The sequence below is a fragment of the Gracilinanus agilis genome, chromosome 5, assembly GCF_016433145.1.
Source record: "Gracilinanus agilis isolate LMUSP501 chromosome 5, AgileGrace, whole genome shotgun sequence".
Lineage (NCBI taxonomy): Eukaryota > Metazoa > Chordata > Mammalia > Didelphimorphia > Didelphidae > Gracilinanus > Gracilinanus agilis.
The window spans coordinates 54,351,924-54,375,234 of record NC_058134.1 but is presented as its reverse complement, the minus strand read 5'-3'; the positions used below and the strand labels follow the sequence as shown (position 1 = coordinate 54,375,234).

Genomic DNA, 23,311 nt, shown 5'->3' with positions numbered 1-23,311 from the left:
GAGACAGAGAGAGAGAGACAGAGAGAGAGAGAGAGACAGAGAGACAGAGAGAGAGAGAGAGAGAGAGAGACAGAGAGAGACAGAGAGAGAGAGAGACAGAGAGAGAGAGAGATTATAAGTATTCCCTAAACATTTGCTATATCCCAGGCAATGCACTAAATTCTGGGAAAACAAATACAAAAAAAAATTAATCCCTAGCCTCAAGGATCTTACATTCTTTTTGTTGCTGTTTTTTTAACTCCTACCTTCTGTCTTTGTATCAATTCTAAAATAGAAGAGTGGCAAGGGTTAGGCAATTGGAATTAAGTAACTTACCTGGGGTCATATAGCGAGGAATTGTCTAAGGCCACATTTGAGCCCAGGTCCTGACTTGAAACCTGGTACTCTATCTACTATGCTACCTAGCTGTCCAAGAATATTGCATTCTGGTAGGTGGAAAATACCAGAAATGGGGACTGGAGCTGAGAGACAGTTGTGAGCATAACCTGGGCACTTCATGAAATAACAAACCAGACCAGTGACTCGCCAACCATGAGAGGAAGGCTTTGGGATGGAGGTATCTCTTGGAGGCATCTCTAGGGTGATCAAGCTGCTAGTAGAGAAGTAGAACATTTGGAGAATGAAGAATGACAGCAGAATTGGAGGGACCACAGAACTAACAAGGGTCCAAAGTGTTATTCAAATCTCCAGGACCAGTACTATATCCCATTTTTTATAAAGTAACGATGCATAACTGACTCAAATTATGTTGGTGAAAAGTAACTAAACAAGAACAAGAAGCTCTTGCTTTTTTTGGTTTTGTTTTTTCCATTTTCCCCTGTGCCACATAAGATGTAAAATATCAGGAAATGTACCCCAAGTTCTCTTTTCACCATTGTTTTATTTTGTAGTCAACATGAATCCTTTTTCTAGGTAGGTCCAGTCAGTAAGCAATTTTGCTGTCTGATGTGACTGGCTATGATCATAGCTGTTTGTAAAGTCTTACGTTCTCCTTCCCATCTGCAAACAAGTCCTAACTAATAATTCAGACACTTTATCCCCTCTAGATCTCTTGTTGCATGGCCACACTGAATAAAACAGGAACACACTTGTTTCTCCATAAACAAGGGAGGGACAAATTTCATAGAAGAGATGATGTGATTGGAATGGTAACACAGACCATCTGCATCGCCCCCCCCCCCAACATGCATTGACAATAAAGTACATTGTAAAGGAAGAAATTGATTTTTGCAAGGGGAAGATTTTCTGATTTAACTCATACTTTAGGATTCCCCAGGGCACATGAACTTCCTGTTTTGCTGTTACCAATACACATCCTGAGAATAAGAAAACCTCTAGAGGAGAGCACTATTTAAGTGAATTGATTAAATATTTCCATAATCATAAAGAACTTAGATTTTTTTGCCCAACATTCCCGAAAGAACAAATTCCCTAAGTACTCTGCCAGAAATCAAATATAATTTTCTATTAAATGTTGGATTTACCAATCTTCCCATGAGGCTTTTGATCAGAGCAATGACAAATATGATGAGGACCATATGGTTTCTAGTCCAAAGGCTTCAACTCACCTGAATAGAATTTCCCTGCCTTAAAATCAAGGAAAATATTTTTAAAAATTAAATGAGAAACAAAAAAAAACTTACTGCCTGATTTTTATAGAAAAATTACTATGACCTCAAAAAATGTTCCATGTATTCTTAGGTAAAATGTGTTTATTTCAGAGAATAGAAGAAAATAAGGTTCATTACAAGCTTTTAAAGTAATAACAGAGTATTTTGAAATTTTAAAGATAAGAGCACTACTTTGAACTCTTTTGCTCTCATTTTTATTGAACCAGATTTCCTTACCAATGTTATAGGAGCTAAAGGAAGTTAAATTCATTGAGAACTTCTCCCTCCCATCACACATTTTAAATATGACCTTTCCTTTCTCAAGTTCCAGGATAAAGTAAATTATACCAGACATTTCATGACACAATACAATTTAAATGCTCTGGTCCATATCAGTGACCTGCAAATTAAAATTTCCAGTATGATGCACAGATATGTGCCAACTGATCCATAGAATAAAGGATGGTGTGATTAAAGTGTCTATTTAAAGGGGAACCAGACTAATTCCACTGTCATGTCACAAATGTAATAGATTTTCAATTAGAATTATATATGTATATATATATATATGCCATAGCTATCTCATGCTAAGCATGCTGATCATGAAAGCAAATTCTTGTCCACATGCAAATGGATTGAACCCATAGCAGATAGTGAAAATGGGCCAGAAGATCTTAAAAAATTAACATAATTTGCATTATATTTTTAGATCCTTTCTTTATGAGTCCCAAAGAAATGTGGGTTGAAGTTGTTGTTATTGTTTTCTCTCTAGTCAGCTTGTTAACTTGTGGCAGCCAAGTCCTTGACTGCATGTATATAGAGAGAGTTAGTTCATCCTGGAGTTTGCTTTGCCCATGAAATCATAGGTCTGGTTGTTTGGGCTTGTTTTCCCCAGCTTAGGCTTGTGGCATGAGGAGAACAAAAGAGGCAGGGAAGCACTGGAAAATGTGAGGAGAAAGAATTAGGATTTTCTTTAAATGATTGATACATTTTTATTTTAAATAATAATAGCTAACATTTATATGAACTTAAAAGGTTTGCAAAATACTGTGAGGTTGGTGTTATTATTGCATTATTATCATTTGCTCATGTACTATAAGGTAGGTATTTTTATCATCTTAATCTTACAAATGAGGAAACTGTGGCTGAGAGAAGTTAGATGATTTTCCCAGATTCACACAGGTAGATAGATTGTAAACTCCCTGACAGCTGATTTTGTCTCTTTCATATCCTTAGTGCTTAACAGGACCTGGAACACAGTAGGTTATCAATAAATGTTTATTGAAGGAAGGAAGGAATTTGAGGCAAAATTTTCATAAGACATTTGCCAACACAACACTTCTTCCTTTGTATCCCCCATTACTAATGAGAAAATAAAGAAAATTATGTCATAAAGTGACCATGACTCAGTAAAATAAAAATTCAATAACCCATCATATTTCACCAGTAAAGATGGAAGTGTGTTCCAACAACCTTCATTGGGAACCAACATTAGTCACTGCATTTGTTCTAAATTCTGTTTTATTTTAGTATTGTATTTATTTTTCTTTTTATGATCATCATGTTTATTGATTTTTTTAATGTTTTTTTTGCCCAGTTTTTCAGCAACTTTCTCCTTATATTTGCTAATCCTTGTGGCACAATACTATTTTATTATATTTCTATGCCACAATTCACTTGCCAAAAGTTTTGTAGGAAAAACCATTTTGGGGTGAGATGAGTGATTTTTAAAAATAATCATTTGCCAAGATGTTGCTATATATTCCCAATCTCCAAAAATGTTTGCTTGAATCTCATGCTAAAATTAGGCAATGAGTCAATCAAGTGTTCTTCATTTTATCTAGGTTTTCTCACTGGTTGGGAAAGGAAATCATAAAGTAAAAAGAAACTAGGGTTGGGCTTACATTATCCAAGGGTTTCACATCAAGGAAAAAAGAAACACTGAAATTATTATTCCATTCTGGTAATGTGCCAAGGTAACAGTGAGATTGTTCCTTCTTATTCATGCAGTAAAATGTTCATTTGTATTTTGTGGTAGTTTTGACTTGTGTATTTTATCACTGAATATATTGTCTTTCCACATATATGACAGTACTAAGTAATGATGATACTAGTGATAAAATCAATTGCCTTAGTGAAACTGAGATGTGAAAAAAAATTCTTTCTTCTCTGCGCTTCTGTGCCAAACCCAAGAGTTAATTAGTATGCTGCAGTAGTGGATGACTATTATTAATTTTTCCCATCCCAAGAATTAAAGGAATAAATACTTTCACCCTAGAGGAATTTTGAACATTGGGAGGGGCAGGAAACCATGCAACAATTATAAGTCTTTTGGTTCCTTGCAATTTCTTTTTGGTTGAAAGTTTTAGCATTTTCTAAAATAAGAAAAAGGGATTATATGCAAAAAATCAATATTGGAAGCCTATTATATGCAAAATGTCAGTGTAGAGATTATTGCCAAATGTATCAAAAACATAAAACAAAATGTACTGCTTATTTGCCTTTGTATTTAATATTCCCACCAAGACCGAAGCTTACAAGGGTTGGTAAAAATAAAGACAGTTGTATGATAATTGAATTTTGAAAAATCATTTTATATTATTTTTTCTCTTTTAGAAAACCAAGAACCTGGGTAAAGCAGACAATTTTCCTGGTTTGAACCTTAAGCCTTTGTCTTTAATGTGTTTTTCATGTTTTTATCCAATGCTATAGTGAAAGCCAATAAGCTATTCCATTTTGTAAAGACGATTTCTTAATTTTTCTTGTATTTCTTATCTTTTCTTAAAAAGAAAGACATATACACAAATAGAATAAAAATATAAACTCCTTATTTTTATAACTTGTTAAAGGAGAAATCACATATAAAAGCTTTAAGAAAAGGTTAACAGTGTTATCTCATCTATTTGGAGAATCCCTTCTAATTGTTTTTCTTCTGTGTAGTTATGAGATTTTATGGCTCTATTTCTATTATGATTGTGATGTGTCATTATAATTATGCCTTCTTTTTAATGTGTTGCTTCATATTCCCCTTTCTATAGTTCTTCACATTTTTTATATGCTGTATTTATGGTGAAGTGAAATTCAGTTACATAGATATATTATAATTTGTTATTCATATCATTGGATTGTTTTTCACTTTTTGATTTAATAAAAAAGCCATTATTAATATTCTTCTACCAAAAAAGTCATCTCTTCCTTCTGTTTAGTAATATTTTTAGGATATAGTCCTAGTCATGGGATCATTAGATTAAAAAAAACAATCATAGTTTTCTAAATTTCATGATGTATTGACAGATGGTTTTCCCTAAAATTTGCTCCAATTCAAAGCCCCACCAATGATATTATAGCCTGCTTGTTTCTGTTTAGTTCTACTAAGTCTAGATTTCTGAATTTCTAAGTACATAGTAGCAGTTATTCAGGGGTTTAATAATGTTTTTCTGCCTTCCAGAATGCCTTTCCTCTTCCTTTCTTATCCTTTCCCTATGACTTCTCTTCAAGGCTGGGGTATTCTTTGTACTCTTTATATCCTTATATCATATACCCATTGGTAAATGGATATCACATAAATTTGTCTCCCTTATTGATTCTAAATGTGTTTTATTTGTTTGTTTCTACCACATATGAAATAGTCCAATATTTAGCTAATAGAATCACTGGCTATGGCATTCTCATCATTCACTTGTGTAAGATTAAAATTAATGTCCAATAACTCCAAGTATTATATTTTAAAAAATGTATTAATAATCACTTGAAGTAGAGGAAAAGTATAGCCTGAGAAAAGACAAGTTTACTGGATCGCAAAAGCGGGAGAAGAGAGAAAGCAGAGGGCGGAGGTACCCAAAACTTATCTCCCTGTTGTGTTCAGGACACAACATGAAGATGAAAGTGGGATGCTGGGAAATGTAGTCCTGGGGTACAAAATTCTAATTATACACTTAGAAGACATGTTGTTCATGCTACAGAGGAAAGTATTGGACTAAATGAGGAAGAAACTTGGCATCTCAATAAAATGCAAGGTGACTTTAAAGAGCTGAGTCTAATAATCCACCTGGGAAAACTTGAGTCAATGGAGAATTTCTCTTGCTTAAAGTTTGAGATACATTGAGTTAGCTCATCTGCGTGTGTGTGTGTGTGTGTGTGTGTGTGTGTGTGTGTGTGTGTGTGTGTGTGTGTGTGTATGGAAGAATGTAAGTAAGTAGGTACCTAAAGGAGAGAGACAGAGCTCTTTGACTCATATTTTACATTTTTTCTCTCTAATTACTTCATCACGCATCTTGACTCTCTCCAGAGTAGAATGTAAGCTATCTAAAGGAAAGAATTTATTTGGAGGCTTTGTGTCCTTGGTGTAAAGCACAGAAGAGTACAGGACCATAATCTAGAACTTGAAAGGACCAATCCACTCCAATCTAGTTATTTTAACATATGAGGAACTGAGACTATAAGGCATTAAGTGGCTCACCTAGTATCACACAGATGCTAAGTGTTTGAGGCAGGATTTGAACTTAGGTCTGCCTGACTCCAAACCCAGTAATGTATCTACTACTCCACACTTTATCGCACTATACCAGTGATTCCCAAAGTGGGTGCCACCGCCCCCTGGTGGGTGCTGCAGCAATCCAGGGAGGTGGTGATGGTCACACTTTTTGGTATTACATCCTATTCTGAGTTCAATAAATAGTTTCATAATTTCCAGGGGGTGCTAAGTAATATTTTCTCTGAAAAGGGGGCGGTAGGTCAAAAAAGTTTGGGAACCACTGTACTATACCTTCTGATGCTCATAATAGTCCTGTCAAGGATAACCATATGTTAACTTTTCAGATCTTTAGACACAATGTAAATGATCACCATAATTATTTTGGAGCTCTGAATTTGAATTACAAGATCTGGTTTAGAAGATTGGTCCTCCCACTTACTTAAGGAAGTCATTAAACTTCCCTGGGTTTATCTCCTTTTTGATGACATTTAGGGGTTCGACAAGCTTATCTCTAAGGTTCCTCTAGCTCCAGATACATAAGCCCAGAGATAGGTGGCTTACATGCATAAATAGGTGATAGATAGGTAGATGAGTGTTAGATAGTTAGATGATAGAAAGGTAGATGATCGATAGATGGATGATAGGTGAAATGAATAAGTGATAGATGATAGATAGAAGATAGGATAGATGGTAGATAGATGATAGATAGATAGATAGATAGATGGTGGATGATAGGTAGATGACAGATTGATGGGTGATAGATGATAGATAGGTGATAAGTAATAAATTGATGGGTGATAGATAGAAAGATACAAGGATACATAGACAGATACGTAGGTAAGTCCATAGGTTGCTGGGCCAATTATTGAATAAGGAATGTTGGGAGTGATAGTATGGCATTTGCAATGTTGTGCTAAATCTTCAATAATACTAAAATGCGCCATAACACAATCAATGTATTGAGAGCCAGGTCTAGAGATGGGAGGTCCTGGGTTCAAATCTGTACTCAGACACGTCCTGTGTGATCCTACACAGACCATTTAATCCCCCTTGCCTAGCCCTTACCACTATTCTGTCTTGGAACCAATACACAGTATTGATTCCAAGATGGAAGGTAAGGATTCAAAAACAAAAGAAAGATACAGGTTCTGGTGCCTTTCCCTCAAAAACTGCCTTGTATCCTTTTTTTTGCATCTTTAAATATATAGCCACACATATGTATCTATTTTTGTACCCTAGAAGAATGGAACCCTAAGGAGCATATATGTACCCTAGAAGAATGGAAGCTCCTCACAGGTAGAGACTATTACTTATTGCTTGCATTTGTATCCTCAGTACTTAACACAGTTCTGGCAAGTAGAAAGCACATAATAAATTCTTGTTTTTTTATTGATTGTTGATCAATAAATCTATACCAGCTAGATTATTTTAATTCTTGGAACATTTGCTTAAAGATAACAAGGGAAAATGATGACACCTTAGCCATAGAAAAAGCAAAGGACTATGAATGCCCCTCGGTATTTTCTCTACAATAGTAGCATATACTATGGCAAATTAATTTGCTCAGGGCCTCTTTCCTATTGGTGTGTGGGAACTTTTGGCTTTGAAAAATGATTCCAAAGCACAGGCAGTTCCAGAATCCAAATTCAGCAGTAAATAAACAAAATAGGAAAATTCACTTAGTAGAAGAGTAATCAATATAGTCTTAGGGGGGAGCATATTTCCTGAAATCTGCTGGAAAAGGGATGTAAAACTTTTTTCAGTTTGAACCCACTTTGTAAGTTTTATTGGATGGGGCTTAAATTTTTAAAAAATCATCTAAAACCAAATTCCTATAAGTTGTAGTAGGTAAATAATAATGCAGGGGGTTTAGTAGAGGGAGAAGGGAAGGAAGAGTTAAAGTGGGTTAACTGCCTGACCCACAATAACACACTGGGAAATCTCACCCACCCCCACAAACACAGGACTTGGGGAATGAGTGAGTGGTGGCAGTTGAGTGCAACTGTCATCCAGACCAACTCTGCCAGGGATTCCTATTAACCTAGAGTGGGCCCTCTGGGTTGTGGAGAAAGAACAAAAGGAAGATAGAAAACACAGTTTAATGATGATAAAGAAAGGGAAGGATTGTGGGGGAGGTTTTGACTAATCTAAGAATGAGAGCCAAGCCAACTGTCAGTTCAGCATGGGGTTTGGCTAACGTCTCTCTAGATATGGCACAGACAGATAGACTGGCTGGACGCAGAGGTGGCTGCTAAAGGGCTTCTGGAGACAAAGGTATTCTCACACCACAGCAGATACTGATCCAAGTTGAATCCTGGGTGGCATAGGTACTGGGACAAATCCTTGGTCTGCTATTAAATGCACAGTACTAGGGAGATAGGCTCTCTGCACTTGGTCCATCCAATGGCAGTGATTTCACCTTTCTTCAACCAACCTAGACACTTGCTTGATGTTACCACCCAAGATCTCCAAAGGGTTTCAGGTAACAGATAGTAGCGAGATCCCAGCTGCAAAAGCTTAGCTCCCTCTTCTAGCCTTGGCACTTCACTCTCCTTCACAACTCTTTCTGCATTCTAATCTAGAATGTCCATCTCTTCCAGCAAAGCTCATGTGTCCTGCTATCTGTGCATTACTATTTCCTCTCTATCTGTCTTCATGTCCTAACTTATCTTTTCCTATAACAATGTTGATTCTATGCATATTAATAGATTTTCAGCTACTCACACTGCACATTCTAGCTTCTAAATAGAAACTGATCCAGGAATTTTTATTTTTATAGAATATTATTGATGCCTTCTCTAGGGCAGGGAAAAGAGGGAAGAAGGAAGTTTCTGGACATTTTATTGTAACCAATAAATTAATTAATTAATGACATTCAAAAAAAGAATATTGTTTTAAAATTCAATTAAATACCATAACATTTATGTTATTAATNTCGTAACCAGCTCTTTGTGACCCCAGTTGGGGTTTTTGTGGCTAGAGTACTGGAATGGTTTGCCATTTCCTTCTCTAGTTCATTTTACAGATGAGGTAACTGAGGCAAACAGTATATAATGACTGATCTAGGGTCACACAACCAGTAAGTATCTGAGGCCAGATTTGAGCTCAGAAAGATGAGTCTTCCTAACTCCAGGATCAATGCTCTATCCACTGCACCATTGTACTCCCTTCTGTTTCCTAGTTTTACTCTAGTTAATGGGTGTTTTCACTGTCTCCTGGATTCATTCAGCTCCTATGTTTAGTCTTGCTTAGGCGACTTCTACTTGGAATGTCTTCCTGCCTTCCTTTCTACCTATCCAAATACAAAGTTTCCCTTAAGACTATGTGCAGTTATAAGCTTTAGTAATTATTAAAAAATAATTAAGCTTCAGTAGCTATTAAAATGAATATTAAAATTTCTAAAATTGTAAGAGAAAAATGAAAACTTCTGGTGAAAGGTTTCCCTAAAAACCAATACTTTGTCATCCTTCATGACTGTTATGTAGAAAAAGCTCAGTCTCATAATTTCTCTGTGTTTAATTATTAGAAGTTGCAGGATTTGAAGGGAATGATTTTAAGAGAACAAATACATAGCATTAAGACTTTGGGACATCCTGTATCACTCACTTTTTAGGATCCAGCTCAGATCTACTTTCTTTCTCATTTTTTTACATTCATTTAAAATTTTTTTGAGTTCCAAATTCTCTTCTTTATTCCAAGACCTTCCTCACCCAACCCAGAAGGCAAGTAATATGATACCCATCATACATGAGAAGTCAATATGCAAAGAAAGCATATTGCTATATACACCATGTTGCAAAAAAGAAAGGTGGGGGGCAGCTAAATGGATCAGAGCAAGCCCAGAAATGGGAGACCCTGGATTCAAATCTAACTTCAGAAAACCCCTAGCTGTGTGACTCTGGGCAAGTCTTTTAACCCCCTTTTTTTAGCCCTTATTTCTCTTGGAACCAATACACAATTTTAATTCTAACAGGGAAGGTAAGAGTTTTTTGGTTTTTTTAAGTGAAGAAATGTTCTTCCATCTGCACTCAGAGTTCATCAGTTCTCTCTCTGGAGGGTGGATAACATTTTTCATCACGAGTCCTTCAGAGTTACCTTGGATCATTGTATTGATCAGAAGAGCTAAGTATCACAATTGATTATCGTTATCCTATGGTTAGTGTAGTGTTTCCTGTTTGTGTGTCTTATGACCCCATTGAGATTGGAATGATATCAGAGAATTCATTTTCAACAATGATTACAACTCCCATATCCATAATACCTTAAGAGTTTCTAAGCCCTTTCCTCATAGCAATTCTCGTAAGAGTACCATACCATCATCCCCATTTTACAGATGAAGACTCTGGGGCATGGAGAAATTATTGGCTCACAATGATGTGGCTGGTTTGTGGAATCTATGGCAGGTTGAAACCAAGGTTATGTTTTGTATTTCTTCCAACCTATCAGAGTGCCAAACCTATCACAGACTATTAAATATATGTTGAATTAAGTTAAATGGAATGTCCTGCTTTCAGATTTCTGCAGTCATTCACCTCCTCCAGTGCATATTAATGTGTAAAATTATATTCACAAAATAATAGATTATAGTGCTGTGTAATGGAAAGAGTGCTGGATATGAAGCATGAGGACCTAGATTCATACCCTCAAATTGCCAGGTACTGCCTACTTAATGTTAATTAAATCACTCAAAATCTGTGAGCCTCATTTTCTTCATCTGTAAAATGGAAAATTTGGACTAGATGAACACTTAAGGTTCCTTTCTTCTCTGATCCTGTTGAATTTTTTTTTTTCTTTTGGACTTTTACCCTCATTAATAAGACAGAATTCAGAGCAAAGAAAATTAAAAGGAGTTTGTTAGAAGTACATCAAGGTAGCACTCATTGATAGGCTGATTGCTAGAGCTCTGTTAGGTTTCCAGGTGGGCCAGCTTCTTATAATGCAACTTCTTTTTAAAACCCTTATCTTAGAATTAATACTGTGCATTGGGTCCAAAGCAGATGACTGATAAGGAAGGGCAAGGCAATGGGGATTAAGTGACTGGCTCAAGGCCATACAGCTAGGAAGTGTCTGAGGCCAGATTTGAACCCAGAACTTTCCAAGACCAGGTCTGGTTCTTTAGCCACTGAACCACCTAGCTACCCCATAACAGATTTCAGATGAAATAAAAACAATTCTGATTCATTCGCATCAGCAGACAAGGTTGAGCCCTTGCATCTCAGTTCCTCCCCAAGTAGGTGACACTTTGCACAGATGAAACATGTAGCAGTTTACACAGATGGGGCGTATGACTTGCCTGTGTGACAGGTGAGAGACTGAAAACTACCTGACAGGTGGAGGTTGGCTTGTCTTCATGACAGAGTGATACCTGCCCCTCAACACAGATTGACCATTCCAGGCTGGAAACAATGAGTCACTGAGTCAATATATTTTTCCTGTGGCTTTAAAGTAATATCTAAATATATTCATAATTAAACTTCTAATATTAATTAAAATTCTAATCATTAAAAGTTTTCCTAAAATTCAGGAATTAATTAATAACCTTGACTCATTAACTATAAGTACAATTAACTCTAATCATTAATAGTTTATTATCAGTTTATTGCTGACTTAATTAGTTTACCTCTAAGTTAATTAATTACTCAGAAGTAAACTTAACAGAACTTTCCTCACATGACAAATACTTACTAAATGCCTTCTATGTGTAGCAGCACATTGTGCTATGTTCTAGACCAGTGATGGGCAAACTACAGCCTGCAGGCCAGATGCGGCTCTTCTTCACAATCTTTCAGTCATTAATAGGGCTTAGTATCACAAAAAATACAAGAATTTTGTAAAATGTATCATTGTTGTTTTTTTAATAAATTTATATTTATATATATATAGTATATAATAAATTTCAATTTTTAAATAAATTATATTGACCCGCCTAAAGTTTTTACCTTCCCTTTGGCCCCCTCTTTAAAAAGTTTGCCCATCACTGTTCTAGACAGATGCAAAAATAACCGATGGAGCTTTTACCCCCAAGAAGAAAGTTTGCAACTCAATTAATATTTTCCATTTTTTATAATTCCATTTAAAAGGTTCATTTAATGCAAGTTCATCAAGCACTACCTTTTCTTTTCAATTTCATTTAAACTCATTTGCAAATAATGTAGCATAATGTGGGACAATAGTATTTTTCTTCTGAAATTGCAAATGCATACTTATTCCATGGGAATTTATTTTACTTCCCTTTAGACTGTAACAAGCAGCGTACCATGGATGCACCCTCAGACAAAACCTCACTCTATAACCTCAGATAGGAACATATTGGTTCCATTTTTTTTCATTCCACCATATGCAGAGGGAGCATTTAACAAATGATATTCCTGTAATGCATAAGTTAACGAGGCCAGAATAAAGATGGTTTTGGGATTGTCCTGTGTGGCTTTTTTTTTTTTACCCTAGAATAATTGAAGTATCAATCCAGATGTAGAAATAATACATTCTGAGCTTATTTCCTGTCCTGAAAGAAAGTTGTGTAAGACTGCTTTGTGAGTATATTATAGTTTTCATCCATCATCTCCTCCTCCTATTTAGGACATTTATATTTTAACATGGTAGCCGAGTTGAGCTCTGACATAAGCAGGTAACAAGTATTATTATTCCCTTTAAGAGAGAAAACAGAGAGAGTCTGATTCTTTACTGGCTTAAGATCCTGGGATCACTCACTGGTTTCAACCCTGAAGTTCAGATTTGCAAATTGGGTCATTTGCTAATAAATATGACAGTGTTTTTGGTCTTTGAGTGGCATTGATAATGGAGGTATTGTTTTAAGGACTCGTAAATGTTAGATAATACTGCTTTTGATTTTTTTTCTGTAGTAGTGGATTTTAAAAAAAAGATATAGAGGGGGCAGCTGGGTAGCTCAGTGGATTGAGAGTCAGGCCTAGAGACAGGAGGTCCTAGGTTCAAATCCGGCCTCAGACACTTCCCAGCTGTGTGACCCTGGGCAAGTCACTTGACCCCCATTGCCCACCTTTACCATTCTTCCACCTAGGAGCCAATACACAGAAGTTAAGGGCTTAAAAAAAAAAAGCTATATAAAGCCATAATTTTACTCATGCCAACTATAGGCATATGCTTTTCATTTATAAGGTCATAAGCTTCTCTTCTCTCCTTTCCTTACCTCCATTTCATCCATAAGATATGAAGATTTTTGGAATCTCTTAACTTGAAACTTTAATAAACACCAACTAACTGTGTGATATTAGGCAAGTGACTTAAGCTTTCTTGGCTGCCATTTCCTTTTCAATAGATCAAGGAGACTGGACTAGAAAGTCTCCAAGGTAGCAATTTGTCATGTTTGTTTGTGAGTCATGAATTCTGTTGGCAGTCTGATAAAGCCTTTGGACCCCTTCTCAGAGGGTTAATTAAAATTCACAAAACAAGATTTATAATATATTCATATATAATATTATATTTATTATAGCAGAAACCAATTATATTGAAATAATTACCAAAAAAGAATTTTAAAAAACAACACCACAAAATCTTTCCTTGTCCAAGGAGTCATTTTAGCAGCCACACCTCCTGGCAGGTATTATAATAATAATAAAAATGATTATATATCATTTACTGTATCCCAAGTGCTATATAATTATTATTTCATTTGATCCTCATAATAATCCTGGGAGGTAGGCACTATTATTATCCCCATTTTACAAATGAGGAAACTGAGGAAAAATGACTTACCCAGGGTTACCCAAATAGCAAATGTCTGAGCCTGGATTTGAACTTAGGTCTTTCTATCCGTGCTACTGAGGAATGGCCACACCTGTACTCCATGATTCACTTGGGGAGATCAAAGCATTGCAAGGCAGGAAATAAAATTCTGAGCAGCAGTTTTTCCTCTCAGTTGACTATTGACCCAAAGCCAGTGTTTCCTGATCGGCTTGTAGCTCAGGCAGCTCAGTTACTATCCAGTGTAGTGCATTTCTAGGATGCTCTGGCTGCTGGAATACCCTAACTAGATTTCTCCCTTTCCAGAAATTGAGTGTCGAACCCTTCTTCTCCTTTTCTGACCCTCTCTCCACCCCAGCTGCTGGTACTACCCCCTACTACCTTGTATTTATTTCATATGTAATTTCTATTTCTACGTATTCTCTTCCTGAGAGAACAGAAGCTCGTTGAGGGTAGGAACTCTTTGTTTTCATTTTTGTTTCTTTCGTGCCTACCATAGCTCCTGTCAACTAGTAGGAACTTAATAGATAATTTGTTTGTTGATTATGGATCTTGTCTGGTGCTGAGCACTGTTTTTCAGTCATTTCAGACCTTCAGACTTTTCATGACCCCATTTTGGAGTTTTCTTGACAAAGTCACTAAAGTGGTTTGCCATTTCCTTCTTCAGATCATTTTACAAATAAGAAAACTGAGGCAAAGAGAGTTTAGTGACTTGCCCAGGGTCACATAGCTAAGAAATAGGAGTGGTTTGCCATTTCATTCTCCAGCTCATTTTACAAATGAGGAAACTGAGGTAAGCAGGGTTGAGTGACTTGCCCAGCATCACACAGCTTGTAGATGGCTGAAGCCAGACTCAAGAAGATGAATCTTCCTGATTCCAAGCCCAGAACTTTATCCACTATGCTACTTCGCTGCCTCAAGGGGCTGAGCCTCTAAACCACCAGTGTTGGATGGCATTGCTCCAATACCTGGTACAATGGAAAGTGCTTAATAGATGATTGTTGATTGAAATGGAATTTTTACATTTTCATTCTCTAGGGGCTGAAGGTAGGTAGGACTAGACTTGTTCTTGCAAGGGCCTTTAGACTCCTGAGACGGAAACATGGGGAGTCTAATGGGAAAAGAAACTGAACAGAGGAAATCCCTAGCATGGGTGGGCCATAATTATCCTGCTACTAAAGGCTGGCACTCTGAGTCCAAGAAAGGAGTTTATTATTAGCAGCTTTATAATCCAAGATGACAGACTGATGATATCCAGTAAGAGAGAGGAAGGGGAGGTCTGGAAGAACAGAAGGAAACCAGAAGGGTTTGTCTCTGAGCTTTTGACTTTTAGGGATTTTCCCCCCCTTTGCTTCTAGACATATGATTTATATAATGAATGTCGTGGAAAAAATCATAGCCATATTGGGAGAAAACTTTATTTTAAGCCGTAGCTTGGTAAAGAAATGAAGATGGAAAATAGGAAACTTGAGTTTCCCAGAGAGTATAGCATCCTAGGGGACTTATGAAAGACACTCGCTGAGATTTAGTAGAAAAAGCATTAGTCTCAACTATTGAGAAACCTCAAAAATGGGTTTAAATCCCACTTTTAACACTTCTTAGCTGTCTGACTATTGCTATGTTGCTTAATCCTTCTGGACCTCAATTTTCTCATCTCTAAAATGGGGACAATAATAACTGTAATATCTATCCCACAACACTGTTTTGAAAATTATTGTAATTAGTCATTACTATGATGTACCTTTTTATAACACATTTCCACCGTACTCAAAATAGAGATTAAAATTATGCAAAAAAGTTACTAAAATATTCATTGACCCAGAGATTCTGCAACTGGTACTATAACTCAAAAATATTATGGGTAGTCCTGAAAGTCCCAAAGATATAAAAGTGCTCATATTGCTAAAAAAAAAAAAAGTGGAAGTTCTAGGTATTGTCATTAAAAACTCACATTTCTATAACACATGTAGAATTACTAAATATATGCCTCACAAGAAACCCATTATGTAGGTAGCACATGAGTGATCACATCTATTTTTATTCACCAAGATCACAGAAGAAAATTGGTTTGGTTGTTATCACACAGCTCCTTAATGTCAAAGCTAGAATTCGAATGTAGGTCTAACAAATTCCGTTGGTCATTTATCTTCTTAATTAACTATGATATTTAAGGTATCTTTTGGTTAAAATAAGCATTTGTCATGGCTTGTGAAGTTTTATCATGTATAACATCATTTCTATGAAAAAAATGTATCAAGTTCCAAAAAACTGACTCGTAACCTTTTAGAATACAGTCCTTTTGCAAGCTGTGGACACACTGTGATCATAGAAATTAGAATTTGAAAAGACCTTCAGCATCCTAGATTTTCTACATTTTGAATGTATGGCTTGGAGATTTGTATGTTACTATTTTATTCTTTGTTGCCTTTTCTTACCTAGACCATCCAGTTTAGTTTTTGGATTGGTGTCTTTAAGCAACAGCTTCTTTGCCAGGAATAAAGAACATTGTGTTAATATGCATAGGTAGGATGCCCAGAATTTTTTAGATCAAGAGATCAAAAATTTGGAGCCTTAGAGATGAACTAGTTCAGCCTGTCATTTTACAGGTAAGGAAATTGAGGCCAGGGAGGCTAGCTAAATTATTCAAGGTCATTGCTGGTAGGATCGCAGCTAAAAGGGATCTTAGAGATCACCGAATCTACTTCCCTCATTTCATAACTAAGGGAATCAAGGTCCAGAGAGACTAAATAATTTGGTATGGTCACACAAGGAGGAAGTGGAAAGATCAAATCCAGATTCTCTAAAAATCCAACATTCTTTTCATTGTTCCTTATAGCAATATTATGAAATGAATTTGTCTATAATGTCCTCTTTGATATCAGCCACCTTCCACCTTCTGCTATACCATTGCAGGAGAAAATTCCCTTTTTACTAACACCATTATATTCCTTCTCCTACTCACCTCTACTGAATTTTAATGTGTCATAATAATCTCAACTTTGGAGAAATGAAAAGAAAACATACCTACCTCTTTGGGAGAAAAGTTATGGATTTTAAATCCTCTATACTTTGTTAGATGCGATCTCTTTGTTGGTTTGTCCTCCCTAAATGGCTTTAGTCATGAGGAGAAGAGTCTTGGGGAACTGAAGAGGAAATGACTGATATTTTTAAAAAGTAACAATAAGAAACCAAAGCATATTTCTATGAAAAAATGAAAAAAAAACCAGCTGAGTGCTCACTGCATTTACGAAGTGTTAGCCTTTAGTCAAACAATCATTTTCAAACCAAGTTAATTGAATTAATTCATTTTAACAAGCACATTCTGAATCCTTCATAGACACTTCTACTTTTACTTATCTATATACCGTATCTGTGTGGGCTATGTGTTCTGATCTTTTTTTTCCCACCTGACCTCTCAACCCCCAGATAATGGTGAACCATGAATCTTCTTCATCATTCTTCATCTTCTGAGAGTGACTTCATCGTTATTAGAAGGCAGAGACAAAAGTTTAATCTTTACTCTTTACCCTTACCCTTACCCAAGGGTCTAATACATTGAGCATTTATGGGTAACTGAGAAATAACTGCTGAAATCAGGGTGAGCCAGAGAGGAAATGTGTAGTACGTGGAATGTATGGATGAGTCTGAAAGGCAGCTCAGAAGACCTCAGGTATAATTTAAACAGGGAAAGTTATTACTTGAGCGAAAACTAGACAAATCACTTAATCTCTCTAATCCTGTTTCCTAATTTGTAAAATTTGAATGATGATTCTTGTACTGCTTATCACACAGGGTTGTTGGGAAGAAGGTAAAATGCTATTTAAAAGAGCAATGATTTTATTTTATAGGTGCCTGAAGGCCAGTTGCAGTAGTATGTTTATAACAGAGATTATTCTGCGTCAGATGCTGCCTCTTTTGCAGGAGCTTAACCCGAAGCACTTGTGTTATACATTGATTTTGCCTTTACTGAAGCATCATTTGAAATTCCTAATGGAAAAACAGCACTGAAAACACATATTTCCTCCCCTTTTTTTACTGGCTTAGTTTCTGAATTTAGATCATATGGAGCACAATGGTTCATCAAATATAACTTATAACATGCTCCAAATAAACCTTTCTCTACCTGAAATACTTAAGGCTTATAATCAGTAACCCATCCTTTCTTCCTCTTTTCTTCTCATCTTTCTTTTGCATGTTTTCTTATAAGCTGAAAGTGCTAAGTGCTCTGGTAGATGAAAAGTTAAGTTATTTTCCATGGCAAAATAAGCTTCCAAATGGTTTGAGAGAAAAACGATAATGTGAAATTCTCAGAAGATGGGAGAGGAAGGCATCTCTGCGTTCTCTATTCTAGCTCTAAAGATCTGATTGTCAGTTCCAATTATAAAAACTAAGTGTCAAGTTACAGAACGTTAACTTGTTTCTGCCAACTTTCTTTCAACTTAATGATGGTTTGAACTAGCAGGAGGCATGGCTACGAAGTAATGGTACTCTTTTTTTCCCAACAAAAATATCGAAACTCATAAGTCAACCTTGGGCAGCTGTGTGTTTACTCTAAGTGATGCTGCTCCTGCCAAGGTCTTTTTTGAGATTTCTTGATTATTTTTTTATAACCTTTGTCATATTTTTTTAAATATTCTTGGTTGTCACAAATCTTTGACTTTGGAAGAGGTATTTGATTTTTGGAAGCTAACAAAAGATATTTTGAATCAATTCTGGTGAATAATGTCAGTGATCAAGATAAGTGATACTTTTTTTTTTAGTTGGAAATGATATAAAGAGATGGTTGGGTTTCCCCCCCCCCTGCATTTCTTCTCACCTGGTTCTGAATGCAGTTCTAACAAGAAGCTTCGCTAATGTTTTAGTCATGGCAACATCCTTGAAAGAACTGTATGACCACCTAGCAGTACTGTCTTTATGGCCAATGATCATTTGAATGTATAAAATATGTTATAATAGTATAACATGTGTATGTGTATGTTTGTGTGTGTGTGTGTATAATACTATGTCACATTTCCCCTCCTTGGGTTCTCTCAGAACATATGCCCAATACCACAAAGAAAAAAATTGATTAAAATATAAATATACACACATGTATACATATATGTATAAGTTCATGTATACAATGTGTATTGTGCATATTCAAGTATATAAGTTCTAGTTATAATCACTTACATGTGTATGTTATATGTATTAGACTAAATTATGTAGGTTTTCCTCAGGTTCTCTCAGAACATATGTGTGTATATATTTATTATTAAAGCATAATTATTAATTTAATTCATTGCTTAATTTGTTGATTTAACTAGTAATTTAAATATATATGTTTCTATGGATATACTCATATAGGTATGTATATACATATTTTTTAACCAGTCTTTTTTCTTTGCGTTACTGGGCATATGTCTTGAGAGAATCCAAGGAAAATGTATGTGACCTAGTATTTCATATATACACTCAGTAGACAGAATTTATATAACCAAATGGCCACTATCAAGATAATCTACCTAAATATAATTATATATGCATATATACATACACATGCAAATTCTTTATGTGTATATGTATAATATATACATACATTTTAATCAATCTTTTTTCTTTGTAATATTTGGCATATATTCTGAGAGGACTTGAAGACAAGTACGTGTGATCCTATTATAATGGTTATTTTTCTATTTAAATTGTAATTTGGGTGAATTTAGTTGAAGTGACACTTGAGATTGGCCTTACATACAATCATACTAGCTTCACTTGCGAGAATGAAAGGAATCCCCATCTCAGCTCTTACCCAGTCATATTTGCTCTAGGGACATACCTTCTCCCTGCACTATAAATATAGAGTTCTTTGATCATTTCTAAACTTATTTTAATGTCCTCAGAGAGAACATGATTTAATGACATAGTTTTTAATCACAGGACTAGAGAAACTTCACAACTGGGAAAGGGATCTGGATGTTCCTATATGTTTCAGCATATTACCACCATCCCACCCCACCCCCATGCCCAAAATGGTGGGATCTAGGGATGGTAACCATGATAACTTCAGTGAAAGCTTGGTAAGATGACAGACCAAAAGAAAAAGAATTCATAGAACTAGGAAAATTAGAATAGGCTAGATCAAATATTCTGATTTCTCACTCTTTTAAAATAGAATATTGAAATCTTGATTTCTAAAACCTATCCCTTGCCACCAGACAAAATGTTCTCATGACAATGGAGCAGTACCTCACACAGGGAAGGGGTCCTCAGGCTTCTCAGCTTCAGTGGTCCCTCCTGATATCTACCCAGTGCTCCCACACCAAATAAGCTATCTACCCACAAACTTTGATCCTTCTGCTTCCTAGGAATTAAAAATGGAGCAAGTGCACAGTGAAAGATGGTAGAGGTGAGAACAAATATGGTGTGGGCAGGAAGGCAAATGAAATTGTGGTAGTGGAGATGGCCTGAAACAGCAGACAACAGTCAAGATGAGGCTACAGAACAGATTCAGTAGGGGCAGAGTGTTAGAAGGAGATGGAAGGATAGAAAATTTTGGTCAAAATTATAAATCCCAGAGTTTGGGACCTTGGATGTAGAGCAGCTGAGTGCAGGTGAGATGACTTAAGACATGGCCATATATATCACTGGGTGAATGTGATGGTCAGATCAATTAAGTAGAGTGAGAGCTTGTGATGATAGGATATTACAAGTGAAATAACAAGGATGCTGAAATTGCTGAAGTTGATGGCAGAGAGGAAAGCCAAGTGATGAAATCATTGAGGAGAGGGAGAGAGTATTCTCAAAATCAATAGATGCTAATGACAAAGATGGAGGATTGAGAACTATTGAAAAGTCAGGTGGAAAGAGCTTCAGAGGAGTATGAGTTGTTGGCAGAAAACAGTGGATAGAAAGGCTCATGGTGATTGCTATTCGTGGTCATGAGTTGGAAAAGGGTAAAATATAAGCTGTTGCAAGATAAGAGGGTTATCGTGGATTTTGTCTTCCCATAGGAAAGCCAGGTTTCTCTTAATTGGAGAGTACTTGAGGAAAAGATTAAGGTTTAAGGGAATTGAGGGAAACAAGACAGAGTGGGAAGAATTAGAAAAGGTAGAATGAAACCTATGAGAAGCATAACTGGATAGGGATAAGAATTGGGGGAGGGAATAGAAGAAAGAAGACATTTGAGTCTTAATGTGGTATTTCAGGGTCATGAGTATTTAGGAAGAGAGAAGCTTGGATATAGATTGTTGTTCAGCCTTGTCTGATTCTTTGGGAATCTGTGGACCATTGCATGCCAATATTGCCAATGAGGTTTTCCTGGCAAAGATAATGGAGTGGTTTGCCATTTCCTTACCCAGTGGATTAAGACAAATGGAGGTTAAGTGATTTGCCTCAGGTCACATAGATAGTTTTATATTTGAAGCCAAATTTGAACCCAGTTCTTCTTGACTCTAGGCCTAGCACTGTATGCTTATCAAAGTCCTTAGTACCAACTATCTCATTAAAATGCCAGCCAGCAGGAATGTTGGTTAGGATGGTGCTTCCTAGGAAAGCAAATTTCCTCTGGCCATGTAATGCCTAATGATTAAAAAAGAAGGAGCTGATTTGGGGAAAAGTTGGCACTGAGGCACCTTTTTGACTATAAATTGGGTTGATTCTTTTTTACTGAATTCTGACAGTTGACCCCTTAACTGAGACTAAATACTTTTTAATTGATAATAATAAAGCATTAAACAAAAATAAATGTGGAGATGTGGAGGTGGGAAGAATTAGACCGCAGGGGCTTTAAATGCCAGGCCAAAGATTTTAATCTGGTTCAGTTGTGTCTGACTCTTTGTGACCCCATTTGGGGTTTTCTTGACAAAGACACTGGAGTGGTCTGCCATTTCTTTCTCCAGATCATTTGACAGGAGAGAAAACTGAAGCAAACAGAGTGAAGTAACTTGCTCTGGGTCACACAGCTAGCCTGAGACTAGATTTCAACTTTGGGAGATAGTCTTTTTTTCTCCAAGCCCAGTGCTCAATCCACTGTGCCACCTAGTTGTCCAAAGATTTTTTCTTCTAGAGGCAATTGAAGATTTCCGGTAGGGGGAGTATACTGTTTATGTTTCAAAACCAAAGTTTTGCTAAACTCAATCCTGAGTCACAGATGTGATGGATAAAGAAACATGAAAGTATTCTCATTCTCCTGGACTACGTGTTTTACTCAGATAGAACTTGTCTTGCACTTTTCTCTCTTTTAGTGCTTGTTCACACTGGTCTCCATGCTGAGAATGTCCTTTTCTTCTTCTAGTCCTTGATTCTACCCCTTCTCATCTTTTCCGTTAAGATTGGCTGCCAGTTCCATTGAACCACTCCATTCTCCAGCTGTCAGTGACTTCTCCTTCTTCTTATCTCATAGCATCTTCTACTTCCTGTGTGCATTTGATCATACTTTAATTTGTCTAATGTTGTACGTAAAGATATCTCCTTTTGTGAGATGGTAAAATTGTGGGGGACGGTTTCCTTGGCTTGTTTATCTTTATATTTTTTATGGTACCTAGAGCAGTGCACTACATATATCAAGCAATTGGTAAATGCTCAGAATGAATTAATATTGACCAAAAAAAAATCAAAAGGAAAAGGACCAAATGAGGATTTTTGCCAGTAAGCAGTTGTTTTAGAAATACTGCAAGTATCCACATGCTTCCCCCCTCCCCGCCACCTCTGCTGCCTGTAAAAACTCAAAATTTGACATTTGTATTGTAGAAATTGGTCATAGAAGAGGACATGTTGTTGAAAAGACAGACACAGTGACTTTGTAGATTTCTAACAGAACCTATATTCATCTTATTATTCTTTTATTTCAGTGACTTGCTGTCTTCTGAATACCTGGAGAGACACATTGAGCATGGAGGAAAGATTGTGGAAGTTAAAGTAAGTGAACTTTTTTTCATTTTGGACTCTGTGTGTGAGAGACAAAGAATTTGTGAGACTCTTGCTTTAGACAAAAAATGAAAATTGTATCTTCTCCCCCATCCCCTTGCTATGTAAATCCTAATTAAAACATCTAGGGACACAGTGGATAGAGCACTGGACCTAGAATAATGAAGATTTTAGTTCAAATCCAGTCACAGATACTATATGTCCCTGGGTAAGTCCCTTACTTGTTGTCTGCCTCAGTTTCTTTATCTTTAAAATGGAGATACTATCACAATACTACTTACCCTCCATGGTTATTGTGAGGATAAAATAAAATAATATTTTAAAAGCACATTGCAAACCTTAAAGTGCTTTATCAATATTAGCTTTTACTCTAATAAAGCAGATTGGAGAATGGCTTCATAATTCATGTTATCAAGAGAGTTTGGGATCACCCAGGCCTGGGAAGCATCACTTTTTAGTTAAAAAGCCAATTGCCCCTGAGATACTAAAGTATAATAATGTTGTTTTTCTTTTAAGTGCAAAGGAGAGAGAGAGAGAGAGAGAGAGAGAGAGAGAGAGAGAGAGAGAGAGAGAGAGAGAGAGAGAGAGAGAGAGAGAGAGA

General features: G+C 36.2%; 1 protein-coding gene across 1 annotated transcript in view; it reads left to right on the top strand.

The window, feature by feature from the left end:
* Positions 1-23,311, top strand: part of ADAM22 (ADAM metallopeptidase domain 22) — a 254,809-nt gene that overhangs the window by 95,058 nt on the left and 136,440 nt on the right. The window contains 1 exon segment of the mRNA XM_044678916.1: positions 22,635-22,701. Within this exon segment, the coding sequence (XP_044534851.1) occupies positions 22,635-22,701 (67 nt within the window).